Below are 16,546 nucleotides of genomic sequence, written 5' to 3'. Positions count from 1 at the left end.
TAAAACAGAAGTTCCAACCACAATGAATCTTCCCACAACAACTGCTGAAGCTCAAACAACTACAACTGAAACTGCCACCACCATAGCTTCACCAACAATACCACCTACAACAATGCTGGCTGAATCTACAACTGTTGCTCCCACAACAAAAACTGTTCCACCTACAACAGCAGTTCATACCACATTAGGTACTGCAGCTACAACAGAAGCTCCAACCACAATGAATCTTCCCACAACAACTGCTGAAGCTCAACGAATACAACTAAAACGCAAACCACCATAGCGCTCAAACAACAATACCACCTTCAACGATTGCAGCTCAAACTACCAACTATTGTGCCAACAACAAAAACTGTTCACACAAACAGCAGTTTACACAATTAGGTACTCCAGCTACAACGGAGGCAAACCACAACAACTCTTCCCCACACCGACAGCTGTAGCTCAAACGACTGCAACTAAACGAAACCGACCATAGCTTCACAAACAACAATACCACCCCCAACAATGCGGGCGGAATCTACAACTGTTGCTCCCACAATAAAAAACGTTCCACTAAAAAGAGCAGTTCAAACCACATTTGGTATCAAGCTACAACAGAAGCTCCAACCACAATTAATCTTCCCACGACAGCTGAAGCACACATGACTACAACTAAAACTGTCACCACCTAGTGCTCAAACAACAAACCACCTTCTACGATGCAGCTCAAACTACAACTACTCTCCAACAACAAAAACTGTTCCACCAACAACAGCAGTTCATCCACATTAGGTACTCCAGCTACAACTGAGGTCAAACCACAACATCTTCCCACAGACAGCTAGCTCCAACGATACACTAAACACCACCACCATCGCTGCTCAGAAAAAACAATACCAGCTCATACGACAGGATCTAACCACAACTATCCCAACAACAAAAACTGTTCCACCAACAACAGCAGTTCACACCAATTAGGTACTCAGCTACAACAGAAATCCAACACAACAATGAATCCCACAACAATGCTGAAGCTCAAAACAACTACAACTGAAACTGCCACCACCATAGCTTCACCACAATACCACCTACAACAAGCTGGCTGAATCTACAACGTTGCTCCACAACAAAAAACTGTTCCACCTACAAAAAGCAGTTCATACCACATTAGGTACTCAGCTACAACAGAAGCTCCAACCACCCAAAGAATCTTCCCACAACAACGCTGAAGCTCAAACGACTACAACTAAACATACCACACCCATAGCTGCTAAAACAACAATACCACCTTCAACAACAGCAGCGAAAACTACAACAATCGCTCCAACAACAAAAACTCTTCCACAACAACAGCAGTTTCACACCAATTAGGTACTCCAGCAACAAAGGAGGTCAAACCACAACAACTCTTCCCACACCGACGGCTGTAGCTCCAACGACTGCAACTAAAACGACCACGACCATAGCTTCACAAACAAAAAATACCACCTACAACAATGCGGGCGGAATCTACAACTGTTCTCCCAAAAAAAAAACTGTCCACCTACAACAGCAGTTCATACCACCTTAGGTACTCCAGCTAAACAGAAGCTCCAACCACCCAAAGAATCTTCACAACAACTGCTGAAGCTCACATGACTACAACTAAAACTGCCACCACCATCGCTGCTCAAACAACCAAAAACCACCTTCTACGATGCAGCAAAACTACAACTACTGCTCCAACAACAAAAACTGTTCCACCAAAAGCAGTTCATACCACATTAGGTACTCCAGCTACAACTGAAGGTCAAACCACAACACCTCTTCCCACACCGACAGCTGTAGCTCCAACGACTACAGCTAAACCTACCACCACCATCGCTGCTCAGACAACAATACCAGCTTCTACGACAGCAGATCTAACCACAACTATCGCTCCAACAACAAAAACTGTTCCACCAACAACAGCAGTTCACACCACATTAGGTACTCCAGCTAAAACAGAAGTTCCAACCACAATGAATCTTCCCACAACAACTGCTGAAGCTCAAACGACTACAACTAAAACTGCAACCACCATAGCTGCTCAAACAACAATACCACCTTCAACGATTGCAGCTCAAACTACAACTATTGCGCCAACAACAAAAACTGTTCCACCAACAACAGCAGTTCACACCACATTAGGTACTCCAGCAACAACAGGAGGTCAAACCACAACAACTCTTCCCACACCGACAGCTGTAGCTCAAACGACTGCAACTAAACCGACCACGACCATAGCTTCACAAACAACAATACCACCTACAACAATGCGGGCGGAATCTACAACTGTTGCTCCCACAACAAAAACTGTTCAACCTACAACAGCAGTTCATACCACATTAGGTACTCCAGCTACAACAGAAGCTCCAACCACAATGAATCTTCCCACAACAACTGCTGAAGCTCAAACGACTACAACTAAAACTGCAACCACCATAGCTGCTCAAACAACAATACCACCTTCAACGATTGCAGCTCAAACTACAACTATTGCTCCAACAACAAAAACTGTTCCACCAACAACAGCAGTTCACACCACATTAGGTACTCCAGCTACAACAGGAGGTCAAACCACAACACCTCTTCCCACACCGACAGCTGTAGCTCCAACGACTACAGCTAAACCTACACGACCATAGCTTCACAAACAACAATACCACCTACAACAATGCGGGCGGAATCTACAACTGTTGCTCCCACAACAAAAACTGTTCCACCAACAACAGCAGTTCACACCACATTAGGTACTCCAGCTACAACAGGAGGTCAAACCACAACACCTCTTCCCACACCGACAGCTGTAGCTCCAACGACTACAGCTAAACCTACCACCACCATCGCTGCTCAGACAACAATACCACCTTCAACGATTGCAGCTCAAACTACAACTATTGCGCCAACAACAAAAACTGTTCCACCAACAACAGCAGTTCACACCACATTAGGTACTCCAGCTACAACAGGAGGTCAAACCACAACACCTCTTCCCACACCGACAGCTGTAGCTCCAACGACTACAGCTAAACCTACCACCACCATCGCTGCTCAGACAACAATACCACCTTCAACGATTGCAGCTCAAACTACAACTATTGCGCCAACAACAAAAACTGTTCCACCAACAACAGCAGTTCATACCACATTAGGTAATCCACCTACAACAGAACCTCCAACCACAATGAATCTTCCCACAACAACTGCTGAAGCTCAAACAACTACAACTGAAACTGCCACCACCATAGCTTCACCAACAATACCACCTACGATTGCAGCTCAAACTACAACTACTGCTCCAACAACAAAAACTGTTCCACCAACAACAGCAGTTCATACCACATTAGGTACTCCAGCTACAACTGAAGGTCAAACCACAACACCTCTTCCCACACCGACAGCTGTAGCTCCAACGACTACAGCTAAACCTACCACCACCATCGCTGCTCAGACAACAATACCAGCTTCTACGACAGCAGCTCTAACCACAACTATCGCTCCAACAACAAAAACTGTTCCACCAACAACAGCAGTTCATACCACATTAGGTAATCCACCTACAACAGAACCTCCAACCACAATGAATCTTCCCACAACAACTGCTGAAGCTCAACACTACACTAAACTGCCACCACCATAGCTTCAACAACAATACCACCTCAACATTGCGCTAACTACAACTTTGCTCCACAACAAAAACTGTTCCACCACAACAGCAGTTCATACCACATTAGGTACTCCAGCTACAACAGAAGTCCAACCACAATGAATCTTCCCACAACAACTGCTGAGCTCAAACGACTACAACTAAACTGCAACCACCATAGCTGCTCAAACAACAATACCACATTCTACAACAGCAGCTAAAACTACAACAATCGCTCCAACAACAAAAACACTTCCTCCTACAATAGCAGTTCATACCACATCAAGTACTCCAGCTAAAACGAGTCAACACAATCTTCCAACCACAGCTGAACGACTCTAATCACCACCATCCGCAACAACAATACACTACGATGAGCTCATACAACATGCCCACAACAAACTGTAACAACAGCAGCACCACATGATCCACTAACAGAGCTTCCAACACAAACCACCATACTACACCTACCAACTGCACGGCTCAAACTACACTCAATGCAGCACAACATGCCCACAACAAAAACTGTTCCATCTACAACAGCAGTTCATACCACATTAGGTACTCCACCTACAACAGAACCTCCAACCACAATGAATCTTCCCACAACAAATGCTGAAGCTCAAACGACTGCAACTGAAACTGCCACCACCATAGCTTCACAAACAACAATACCACCTACAACAATGCGGGCTGAATTTACAACTGTTGCTCCCACAACAAAAACTGCTCCATCAACAACAGCAGTTCATACAACATTAGGTACTCCAGCTACAACAGAAGCTCCAACCACAACCATTACTCCAACCTCAGCTGCATCAGCTTCAACTTCATCCGAAAGTCTGACCAGCACAGCAGCCCAAACCACGACGAGTCCACGTAGAATGTATGTTTCCATTTTAACTTCTGATTTTTAAATCCTGATTTTAGAGTTTGGTTCCACTATTGAAGTGGCTATCCAAGCTTACCTCCAATGGAAAATCCTAATTTTGTCTCCATGTCTTTCTGCAGCATGGGCACCTTTTCAATTTTTATTCGGCTCGTGTTCCACACCATCAAGCCTGTCCCCAGTGAGAGCAAGATTCTCACTATGGCCCACACTCTCTTGGATGCTCGACTATGGCGGGTGAATGCTCCAGTGAGAGTGCGACGCAGTATAACGCAGTTGAATGATCCTGTTGCTGTGCAGGATATTACTTATCAGAGTAAGTCACATGTTCACACACCCTATCTTTACATCTGAGCCCTGTCACCTTCATCTCTATCTAATTCACATTGCCCAGGGGACCAATTTACTTGTACATATAAAAAGTTATATTGATTTATTATAATGTATTTATCTATTGCAATAATAACATTTGACTGTTTGAAATATGGGTTAGTCAAAAAATACTCTTGTGAATTGGGGAATTGAGTTATGTGTGTGTTTAAAGATACTCATGCAGTTCTGGATTACGGTGAATGCATTTTAATATGCATCTTGGTGATACTAATACAGCAGAACAGTTTTTTTAGCAAGTACAATGAAATCAATTTAAACTTGTTTCTCAGTACTATCCAACAGTTCCTTTGCCTTGGCACTGCGATATCAGATAAACAACGTGAGCATGCCAGAACTCACTGAACTCAGGACCGAGACGTACAAACTCATCCAGGACTCCATTAACAACCTGGTAAGTCAGTGTTTTCTGCAACGTATAGTGGTTATGAAATGGCCTGGTAATCTAAAAATCGCAGGTCCCAGTTAGGACACTGCGGTTGTATCACTGAGCAAGGAGGCCAAAAAAATTGGAGAAATGCCAGATAAGTAGGGCAAGTCATTGGAAATATGAGTGTCTGATAAATGCTGATAATTATGAATATTCCAGAAGCTGTGTATTCATACTGTCATACCAAGGGAAAGCATGTACCTCAGGTATAATGCAGGTACCCTCCCCTATTGATAACACAACCAGCCAGAATTACAAGGTAACAGCTTTATTATTAAATGCTTAGTATAGATAAATAAATTTGAAGATTAAAAACGTTGGTGTTTTCAAAAAGCAGCAATTCAAAACATTTTGTAGCAGCAGGTTGGTACCAATCCATAAGTCATTAGATCCTAAAGTTCAGAGTGCAGTCCATTATATGAAGAAACATCCGTCTTAAAAGTTTGCGTAAACTTCGCTAAGTGAACAACCAAACTAAAACCACGGCACTGGTTCTACAAAAGGAAAGGAAAGGAAAAGAAACGCAATACACATTAATGAAATGAAAACATTCTTAAATTACTGCAGTAACACTGGCAATGACATTTACATACTAATAACGTTAAAACATTATTAAATTACTTACTGAAGTAACACAACTGTGAATCCTGGCCGAATAAAGGCCAGTCAATAAAGAAATAGCTGCCACGACATATCACTCATCCTGCACGCTCCTTAAAAGAGAGCGGAAAACCCGCAAATTAAACATGCATTATACATACTCTTTTAAAGAGAGCAACAAACATACAGCATGCACAAAGCAACAGTAATCATAAACAGGACCCCAATAATTCTAACATGAAACATTAACATTGTCATCGTTTAAGGAGCACATTTGAACCAAACACCAATCAATAAATATACCATAAAATAGTAGCATATTTAAAACATACCGGTCAAACGATGCGTTACGCTTTCGTGGATTTCGTGTTGGCACCTACTTTATCCCTTCATCTGCGCCAGCGCCACGCCATTCTTCTAAAAAGGATGCTGGCATAACTATTGTTCTTGGCATGCAATATACGGGTTACCATGCAGGTAAGGGGGCGGAGTTACTGACGCAACTTCCTACCTTGTCACACTATGCATGCTGAATTTCTTGAGTATACAGTATATCCAGCTGTATAAAAGGAATGTCTGTAAAAAAGGATAATAAGCTGTGTAAGTCACGCTGTACAAGAGTGTCAGCTAAATTCCAAAATTGTAGAGCCAACACCAACGCTAGTGAGCTTTAGCGGTCCTTCTAAATCGTCTTAGTGGATAAATGTATGACTGTGTTTTTTTTAAGTGAACGGGAAGACTTTGATGCATTAGATGTATGTAGGCTATTATAATGGGCAAACAACACTGGAAAATCATGAAGCATGCAGAACTGTCAGAACTAACCACCTTATACACTACATACTTATGAATTCTATTGAATTATCACATCTGCTATATCACGAGCAATTAATTGAGAGTAAATCTTCAAACTCTTCCTTCTAATTTATGTCTGTTCAGCACAGTTAAGTATTCTTCGTTGCATGCAGCATTTCATAGTTTATTTAAATCAAATGCAGCAACGCTGAACATCCTAGTTACTGCTCAGTTAATCATAAGGTTAAAGCTTAAAAGGCAGTGAGGATGTCATTTTGGTATATTTATCCTTGTTTTATTAATGTCTTTGTTTCTGGTTTGAACTTTCATTTTTAGCTGAACCAAATTCTGACACAACCTGATGCAAATCCTTCCATCTTTCCACAAGCAAGTTTTACGTAAGTCCCAAACCTTGTATGACTTCATGATGATTAAAAAGAAAACTGTTCTGACAAATATGAATGGAGGCAATTTGAAAATGAGCGCATAGCAAGTTTGCTCAGCAAACACTTTCTGCATCCAACAAAAGGCCGGCCTCATCAACTGCATGTACTCATACTGAACAAATCACAAGCACACCACTACATGATCTCAAACTAAATCTATCACATACACACATCACTATCTTCTCATACTCAAGCACATCACAAGCATATCTCCCTGCTGTTGCACCTTTTCAAACCGACAGTCTGACCTCTCCTGTGCTGCTCATTGCTTGTACTACTGTTTGATTGCTCTGCTGCTGCTGCTGCTGCTCAATAAATTGCTGCTCAAAGATTATTGCTCTAACAATCTCTCCTCAAAGAATTTCTCCTCACCGTCTGCCACCCCAGCTTCCACATGTTGATTGTACTGATGCACTCGAGGGGATTTTGTATTTCTACTGTTAGTAGGGGAGATTTATCCTGCTTTGTGTTCAATAGATTCGTGCAAGGTAGTGTGTGCACAGTTCTTAGTACTTCAAGCAGATCCATTCTGTGGCAAAGTAAAATAATTGCATTGCATGTTATTTCAATATCTAATCAAAAATGTATAGGTATCCAGACTGAAATGCACAATAGGTGTATTTCTTTAGCAGGAAGCCAAGCATTTCACAATTCTGCTTTTTTGTTCCGAAAAGGGATACGGCAAACCAGATTCAAGCCATTGTGGACTATGTCTACCAGGAAGGTGACATCCAAGACCCAAGTGAATTCTTGACTGCAGTACTGACAGCAATTGGTTGGCTTACTACAACTACTACGCCGACAACTGAACCACCAACCACAACAGTTACCCAAACAACAATACCACCTACTGCAGAATCTATTACTATCATTCTAACAACAAAAACAGTTCCACCTACAACAGCAGTTCATACCACATTAGGTACTCCAGCTAAAACAGAAGTTCCAACCACAATGAATCTTCCCACAACAACTGCTGAAGCTCAAACGACTACAACTAAAACTGCAACCACCATAGCTGCTCAAACAACAATACCACCTTCAACGATTGCAGCTCAAACTACAACTATTGCTCCAACAACAAAAACTGCTCCATCAACAACAGCAGTTCATACCACATTAGGTACTCTAGCTACAACAGAAGCTCCAACCACAATGAATCTTCCCACAACAAATGCTGAAGCTCAAACGACTGCAACTGAAACTGCCACCACCATAGCTTCACAAACAACAATACCACCTACAACAATGCGGGCGGAATCTACAACTGTTGCTCCCACAACAAAAACTGCTCCATCAACAACAGCAGTTCATACCACATTAGGTACTCCAGCTACAACAGAAGGTCCAAGCACAACCATTACTCCAACCTCAGCTGCATCAGCTTCAACTTTATCCGGAAGTCTGACCAGCACAGCAGCCCAAACCACGACGAGTCCACGTAGAATGTATGTTTCCATTTTAACTTCTGATTTTTAAATCCTGATTTTAGAGTTTGGTTCCACTATTGAAGTGGCTATCCAAGCTTACCTCCAATGGAAAATCCTAATTTTGTCTCCATGTCTTTCTGCAGCATGGGCACCTTTTCAATTTTTATTCGGCTCGTGTTCCACACCATCAAGCCTGTCCCCAGTGAGAGCAAGATTCTCACTATGGCCCACACTCTCTTGGATGCTCGACTATGGCGGGTGAATGCTCCAGTGAGAGTGCGACGCAGTATAACGCAGTTGAATGATCCTGTTGCTGTGCAGGATATTACTTATCAGAGTAAGTCACATGTTCACACACCCTATCTTTACATCTGAGCCCTGTCACCCTTCATCTCTATCTAATTCACATTGCCCAGGGGACCAATTTACTTGTACATATAAAAAGTTATATTGATTTATTATAATGTATTTATCTATTGCAATAATAACATTTGACTGTTTGAAATATGGGTTAGTCAAAAAATACTCTTGTGAATTGGGGAATTGAGTTATGTGTGTGTTTAAAGATACTCATGCAGTTCTGGATTACGGTGAATGCATTTTAATATGCATCTTGGTGATACTAATACAGCAGAACAGTTTTTTTAGCAAGTACAATGAAATCAATTTAAACTTGTTTCTCAGTACTATCCAACAGTTCCTTTGCCTTGGCACTGCGATATCAGATAAACAACGTGAGCATGCCAGAACTCACTGAACTCAGGACCGAGACGTACAAACTCATCCAGGACTCCATTAACAACCTGGTAAGTCAGTGTTTTCTGCAACGTATAGTGGTTATGAAATGGCCTGGTAATCTAAAAATCGCAGGTCCCAGTTAGGACACTGCGGTTGTATCACTGAGCAAGGAGGCCAAAAAAATTGGAGAAATGCCAGATAAGTAGGGCAAGTCATTGGAAATATGAGTGTCTGATAAATGCTGATAATTATGAATATTCCAGAAGCTGTGTATTCATACTGTCATACCAAGGGAAAGCATGTACCTCAGGTATAATGCAGGTACCCTCCCCTATTGATAACACAACCAGCCAGAATTACAAGGTAACAGCTTTATTATTAAATGCTTAGTATAGATAAATAAATTTGAAGATTAAAAACGTTGGTGTTTTCAAAAAGCAGCAATTCAAAACATTTTGTAGCAGCAGGTTGGTACCAATCCATAAGTCATTAGATCCTAAAGTTCAGAGTGCAGTCCATTATATGAAGAAACATCCGTCTTAAAAGTTTGCGTAAACTTCGCTAAGTGAACAACCAAACTAAAACCACGGCACTGGTTCTACAAAAGGAAAGGAAAGGAAAAGAAACGCAATACACATTAATGAAATGAAAACATTCTTAAATTACTGCAGTAACACTGGCAATGACATTTACATACTAATAACGTTAAAACATTATTAAATTACTTACTGAAGTAACACAACTGTGAATCCTGGCCGAATAAAGGCCAGTCAATAAAGAAATAGCTGCCACGACATATCACTCATCCTGCACGCTCCTTAAAAGAGAGCGGAAAACCCGCAAATTAAACATGCATTATACATACTCTTTTAAAGAGAGCAACAAACATACAGCATGCACAAAGCAACAGTAATCATAAACAGGACCCCAATAATTCTAACATGAAACATTAACATTGTCATCGTTTAAGGAGCACATTTGAACCAAACACCAATCAATAAATATACCATAAAATAGTAGCATATTTAAAACATACCGGTCAAACGATGCGTTACGCTTTCGTGGATTTCGTGTTGGCACCTACTTTATCCCTTCATCTGCGCCAGCGCCACGCCATTCTTCTAAAAAGGATGCTGGCATAACTATTGTTCTTGGCATGCAATATACGGGTTACCATGCAGGTAAGGGGGCGGAGTTACTGACGCAACTTCCTACCTTGTCACACTATGCATGCTGAATTTCTTGAGTATACAGTATATCCAGCTGTATAAAAGGAATGTCTGTAAAAAAGGATAATAAGCTGTGTAAGTCACGCTGTACAAGAGTGTCAGCTAAATTCCAAAATTGTAGAGCCAACACCAACGCTAGTGAGCTTTAGCGGTCCTTCTAAATCGTCTTAGTGGATAAATGTATGACTGTGTTTTTTTTAAGTGAACGGGAAGACTTTGATGCATTAGATGTATGTAGGCTATTATAATGGGCAAACAACACTGGAAAATCATGAAGCATGCAGAACTGTCAGAACTAACCACCTTATACACTACATACTTATGAATTCTATTGAATTATCACATCTGCTATATCACGAGCAATTAATTGAGTAAATCTTCAAACTCTTCCTTCTAATTTATGTCTGTTCAGCACAGTTAAGTATTCTTCGTTGCATGCAGCATTTCATAGTTTATTTAAATCAAATGCAGCAACGCTGAACATCCTAGTTACTGCTCAGTTAATCATAAGGTTAAAGCTTAAAAGGCAGTGAGGATGTCATTTTGGTATATTTATCCTTGTTTTATTAATGTCTTTGTTTCTGGTTTGAACTTTCATTTTTAGCTGAACCAAATTCTGACACAACCTGATGCAAATCCTTCCATCTTTCCACAAGCAAGTTTTACGTAAGTCCCAAACCTTGTATGACTTCATGATGATTAAAAAGAAAACTGTTCTGACAAATATGAATGGAGGCAATTTGAAAATGAGCGCATAGCAAGTTTGCTCAGCAAACACTTTCTGCATCCAACAAAAGGCCGGCCTCATCAACTGCATGTACTCATACTGAACAAATCACAAGCACACCACTACATGATCTCAAACTAAATCTATCACATACACACATCACTATCTTCTCATACTCAAGCACATCACAAGCATATCTCCCTGCTGTTGCACCTTTTCAAACCGACAGTCTGACCTCTCCTGTGCTGCTCATTGCTTGTACTACTGTTTGATTGCTCTGCTGCTGCTGCTGCTGCTGCTCAATAAATTGCTGCTCAAAGATTATTGCTCTAACAATCTCTCCTCAAAGAATTTCTCCTCACCGTCTGCCACCCCAGCTTCCACATGTTGATTGTACTGATGCACTCGAGGGGATTTGGTATTTCTATAGGTAGTAGGGGAGATTTATCCTGCTTTGTGTTCGATAGATTCGTGCACGGTAGTGTGTGCACAGTTCTTAGTACTTCAAGCAGATCCATTCTGTGGCAAAGCAAAATAATTGCATTGCATGTTATTTCAATATTTAATCAAAATGTATAGGTATCCTGACTGAAATGCACAATAGGTGTATTTCTTTAGCAGGAAGCCAAGCATTTCACAATTCTGCTTTTTTGTTCCGAAAAGGGATACGGCAAACCAGATTCAAGCCATTGTGGAATATGTCTACCAGGAAGGTGACATCCAAGACCCAAGTGAATTCTTGACTGCAGTACTGACAGCAATTGGGTGGCTTACTACAACTACTACGCCGATAACTGAACCACCAACCACAACAGTTACCCAAACAACAATACCACCTACTGCGGAATCTACTACTATCATTCTAACAACAAAAACTGTTCCACCAACAACAGCAGTTCACACCACATTAGGTACTCCAGCTAAAACAGAAGTTCCAACCACAATGAATCTTCCCACAACAACTGCTGAAGCTCAAACGACTACAACTAAAACTGCAACCACCATAGCTGCTCAAACAACAATACCACCTTCAACGATTGCAGCTCAAACTACAACTATTGCTCCAACAACAAAAACTGCTCCATCAACAACAGCAGTTCATACCACATTAGGTACTCTAGCTACAACAGAAGCTCCAACCACAATGAATCTTCCCACAACAACTGCTGAAGCTCAAACAACTACAACTGAAACTGCCACGACCATAGCTTCACAAACAACAATACCACCTACAACAATGCGGGCGGAATCTACAACTGTTGCTCCCACAACAAAAACTGTTCCACCTACAACAGCAGTTCCTACCACATCAAGTACTCCAGCTAAAACAGAAGCTCCAAGCACAACCATTACTCCAACCTCAGCTGCATCAGCTTCAACTTCATCCGAAAGTCTGACCAGCACAGCAGCCCAAACCAGGACGAGTCCACGTACAATGTATGTTTCCATTTTAACCTCTGATTTTTAAATCCTGATTTTAGAGTTTGGTTCAACTATTGAAATGGCTATCCAAGCTTACCTCCAATGGAAAATCCTAATTTTGTCTCCATGTCTTTCTGCAGCATGGGCACTGTTTTAATTTTCATTCGGCTTGTGTTCCACACCATCAAGCCAGTCCCCAGCGAGAGTAAGATTCTCACTATGGCCCACACTCTCTTGGATCCTCGACTATGGCGGGTGAATGCTCCAGTGAGAGCGCGGCGCAGTATAACGCAGTTGAATGATCCTGTTGCTGTGCAGGATATTACTTATCAGAGTAAGTCACATGTTCACACACCCTGTCTTTACATCTGGCCCCTCTCACCTTCATCTGTAATTCACATTGCCCAGGGGACCCTTTTACTTGTACATATAAAAAGTTATATTGATTTATTATAATGTATTTATCTGATGCAATAATAACATTTGACTGTTTGAAATATGGGTTAGTCAAAAAATACTCTTGTGAATTGGGGAATTGAGTTATGTGTGTGTTTAAAGATACTCATGCAGTTCTGGATTACGGTGAATGCATTTTAATATGCATCTTGGTGATACTAATACAGCAGAACAGTTTTTTTAGCAAGTACAATGAAATCAATTTAAACTTGTTTCTCAGTACTATCCAACAGTTCCTTTGCCTTGGCACTGCGATATCAGATAAACAACGTGAGCATGCCAGAACTCACTGAACTCAGGACCGAGACGTACAAACTCATCCAGGACTCCATTAACAACCTGGTAAGTCAGTGTTTTCTGCAACGTATAGTGGTTATGAAATGGCCTGGTAATCTAAAAATCGCAGGTCCCAGTTAGGACACTGCGGTTGTATCACTGAGCAAGGAGGCCAAAAAAATTGGAGAAATGCCAGATAAGTAGGGCAAGTCATTGGAAATATGAGTGTCTGATAAATGCTGATAATTATGAATATTCCAGAAGCTGTGTATTCATACTGTCATACCAAGGGAAAGCATGTACCTCAGGTATAATGCAGGTACCCTCCCCTATTGATAACACAACCAGCCAGAATTACAAGGTAACAGCTTTATTATTAAATGCTTAGTATAGATAAATAAATTTGAAGATTAAAAACGTTGGTGTTTTCAAAAAGCAGCAATTCAAAACATTTTGTAGCAGCAGGTTGGTACCAATCCATAAGTCATTAGATCCTAAAGTTCAGAGTGCAGTCCATTATATGAAGAAACATCCGTCTTAAAAGTTTGCGTAAACTTCGCTAAGTGAACAACCAAACTAAAACCACGGCACTGGTTCTACAAAAGGAAAGGAAAGGAAAAGAAACGCAATACACATTAATGAAATGAAAACATTCTTAAATTACTGCAGTAACACTGGCAATGACATTTACATACTAATAACGTTAAAACATTATTAAATTACTTACTGAAGTAACACAACTGTGAATCCTGGCCGAATAAAGGCCAGTCAATAAAGAAATAGCTGCCACGACATATCACTCATCCTGCACGCTCCTTAAAAGAGAGCGGAAAACCCGCAAATTAAACATGCATTATACATACTCTTTTAAAGAGAGCAACAAACATACAGCATGCACAAAGCAACAGTAATCATAAACAGGACCCCAATAATTCTAACATGAAACATTAACATTGTCATCGTTTAAGGAGCACATTTGAACCAAACACCAATCAATAAATATACCATAAAATAGTAGCATATTTAAAACATACCGGTCAACGATGCGTTACGCTTCGTGGATTTCGTGTTGGCACCTACTTTATCCCTTCATCTGCGCCAGCGCCACGCCATTCTTCTAAAAGGATGCTGGCATAACTATTGTTCTTGGCATGCAATATACGGGTTACCATGCAGGTAAGGGGCGGAGTTACTGACGCAACTTCCTACCTTGTCACACTATGCATGCTGAATTTCTTGAGTATACAGTATATCCAGCTGTATAAAAGGAATGTCTGTAAAAAAGGATAATAAGCTGTGTAGTCACGCTGTACAAGAGTGTCAGCTAAATTCCAAATTGTAGAGCCAACACCAACGCTAGTGAGCTTTAGCGGTCCTTCTAAATCGTCTTAGTGGATAAATGTATGACTGTTTTTTTTAAGTGAACGGGAAGACTTTGATGCATTAGATGTATGTAGGCTATTATAATGGGCAAACAACACTGGAAAATCATGAAGCATGCAGAACTGTCAGAACTAACCACCTTATACACTACATACTTATGAATTCTATTGAATTATCACATCTGCTATATCACGAGCAATTAATTGAGTAAATCTTCAAACTCTTCCTTCTAATTTATGTCTGTTCAGCACAGTTAAGTATTCTTCGTTGCATGCAGCATTTCATAGTTTATTTAAATCAAATGCAGAACGCTGAACATCCTAGTTACTGCTCAGTTAATCATAAGGTTAAAGCTTAAAAGGCAGTGAGGATGTCATTTTGGTATATTTATCCTTGTTTATTAATGTCTTTGTTTCTGGTTTGAACTTTCATTTTTAGCTGAACCAAATTCTGACACAACCTGATGCAAATCCTTCCATCTTTCCACAAGCAAGTTTTACGTAAGTCCCAAACCTTGTATGACTTCATGATGATTAAAAAGAAAACTGTTCTGACAAATATGAATGGAGGCAATTTGAAAATGAGCGCATAGCAAGTTTGCTCAGCAAACACTTTCTGCATCCAACAAAAGGCCGGCCTCATCAACTGCATGTACTCATACTGAACAAATCACAAGCACACCACTACATGATCTCAAACTAAATCTATCACATACACACATCACTATCTTCTCATACTCAAGCACATCACAAGCATATCTCCCTGCTGTTGCACCTTTTCAAACCGACAGTCTGACCTCTCCTGTGCTGCTCATTGCTTGTACTACTGTTTGATTGCTCTGCTGCTGCTGCTGCTGCTCAATAAATTGCTGCTCAAAGATTATTGCTCTAACAATCTCTCCTCAAAGAATTTCTCCTCACCGTCTGCCACCCCAGCTTCCACATGTTGATTGTACTGATGCACTCGAGGGGATTTGGTATTTCTATAGGTAGTAGGGGAGATTTATCCTGCTTTGTGTTCGATAGATTCGTGCACGGTAGTGTGTGCACAGTTCTTAGTACTTCAAGCAGATCCATTCTGTGGCAAAGCAAAATAATTGCATTGCATGTTATTTCAATATTTAATCAAAATGTATAGGTATCCTGACTGAAATGCACAATAGGTGTATTTCTTTAGCAGGAAGCCAAGCATTTCACAATTCTGCTTTTTTGTTCCGAAAAGGGATACGGCAAACCAGATTCAAGCCATTGTGGAATATCCTTGTTTTATTTGTTTTTTTTCTGGTTTTAACTTTTATTTTTAGCTGAACCAAATTCTGACACAACCTGATGCAAACCTTCCCTCTTTCCACAAGCAAGTTTTTTTCGTAAGTCCCCCAAACCTTGTAAAGACTTCATGATGATTTAAAAAAAAAACTGTTCTGACAAATATGAATGGGGGCCAAATTTTAAAATGAGCGCATAGCAATTTGCTCAGCAAAAATTTCCGCATCCAACAAAGGCCCCGGGCCCCATCAACTTCAAAGTAAATCATACTGAAAAAATCACAAGCACCCCCACTCCCTGATCTTTAAACTAAATCCCATCACATACACACAAACACTACTTCTCATACTCAAGCACATCCAACAAATCTCCCTGCTGTTGCACCTTTTTTTAAACCGACAGTCTGACCTCTCCTGTGCTG

General features: G+C 40.7%; 3 protein-coding genes and 1 long non-coding RNA gene across 4 annotated transcripts in view; 3 read left to right on the top strand and 1 right to left on the bottom strand.

Annotated features, from left to right (window-relative positions):
• The window catches only part of LOC135256028 (mucin-5AC-like), a 181,088-nt gene that overhangs the window by 135,451 nt on the left and 29,091 nt on the right, over positions 1–16,546 (top strand). The gene's annotated exons all lie outside the window — the stretch shown is intronic.
• Positions 2,621–3,643, top strand: LOC135256002 (mucin-2-like). Its single transcript, XM_064337875.1, has one exon. The coding sequence runs from the start codon at positions 2,678–2,680 to the stop codon at positions 3,641–3,643; it is 966 nt and encodes a 321-aa protein (XP_064193945.1). The 5' UTR covers positions 2,621–2,677.
• Positions 4,221–16,163, top strand: LOC135256001 (mucin-2-like). Its single transcript, XM_064337874.1, has 9 exons — positions 4,221–4,535; positions 4,661–4,854; positions 5,201–5,322; positions 7,090–7,151; positions 7,874–8,647; positions 12,886–13,079; positions 13,422–13,543; positions 15,299–15,360; positions 16,082–16,163. Exons 1-9 carry the CDS (start codon positions 4,243–4,245, stop codon positions 16,161–16,163), a joined length of 1,905 nt encoding a protein of 634 aa, XP_064193944.1. The 5' UTR covers positions 4,221–4,242.
• LOC135254466 (uncharacterized) lies at positions 13,832–14,512 on the bottom strand. Its single transcript, XR_010329901.1, has 2 exons — positions 14,205–14,512; positions 13,832–14,073 (listed from the first exon to the last, which is right to left on the bottom strand). It is a non-coding gene; the product is annotated as an uncharacterized LOC135254466 (long non-coding RNA).

The sequence above is a fragment of the Anguilla rostrata genome, chromosome 5 (assembly GCF_018555375.3).
Source record: "Anguilla rostrata isolate EN2019 chromosome 5, ASM1855537v3, whole genome shotgun sequence".
NCBI classification, from domain to species: domain Eukaryota; kingdom Metazoa; phylum Chordata; class Actinopteri; order Anguilliformes; family Anguillidae; genus Anguilla; species Anguilla rostrata.
The sequence above is the reverse complement of the archived record's forward strand: the minus strand, read 5'-3'. Positions and strand labels throughout refer to the sequence as shown.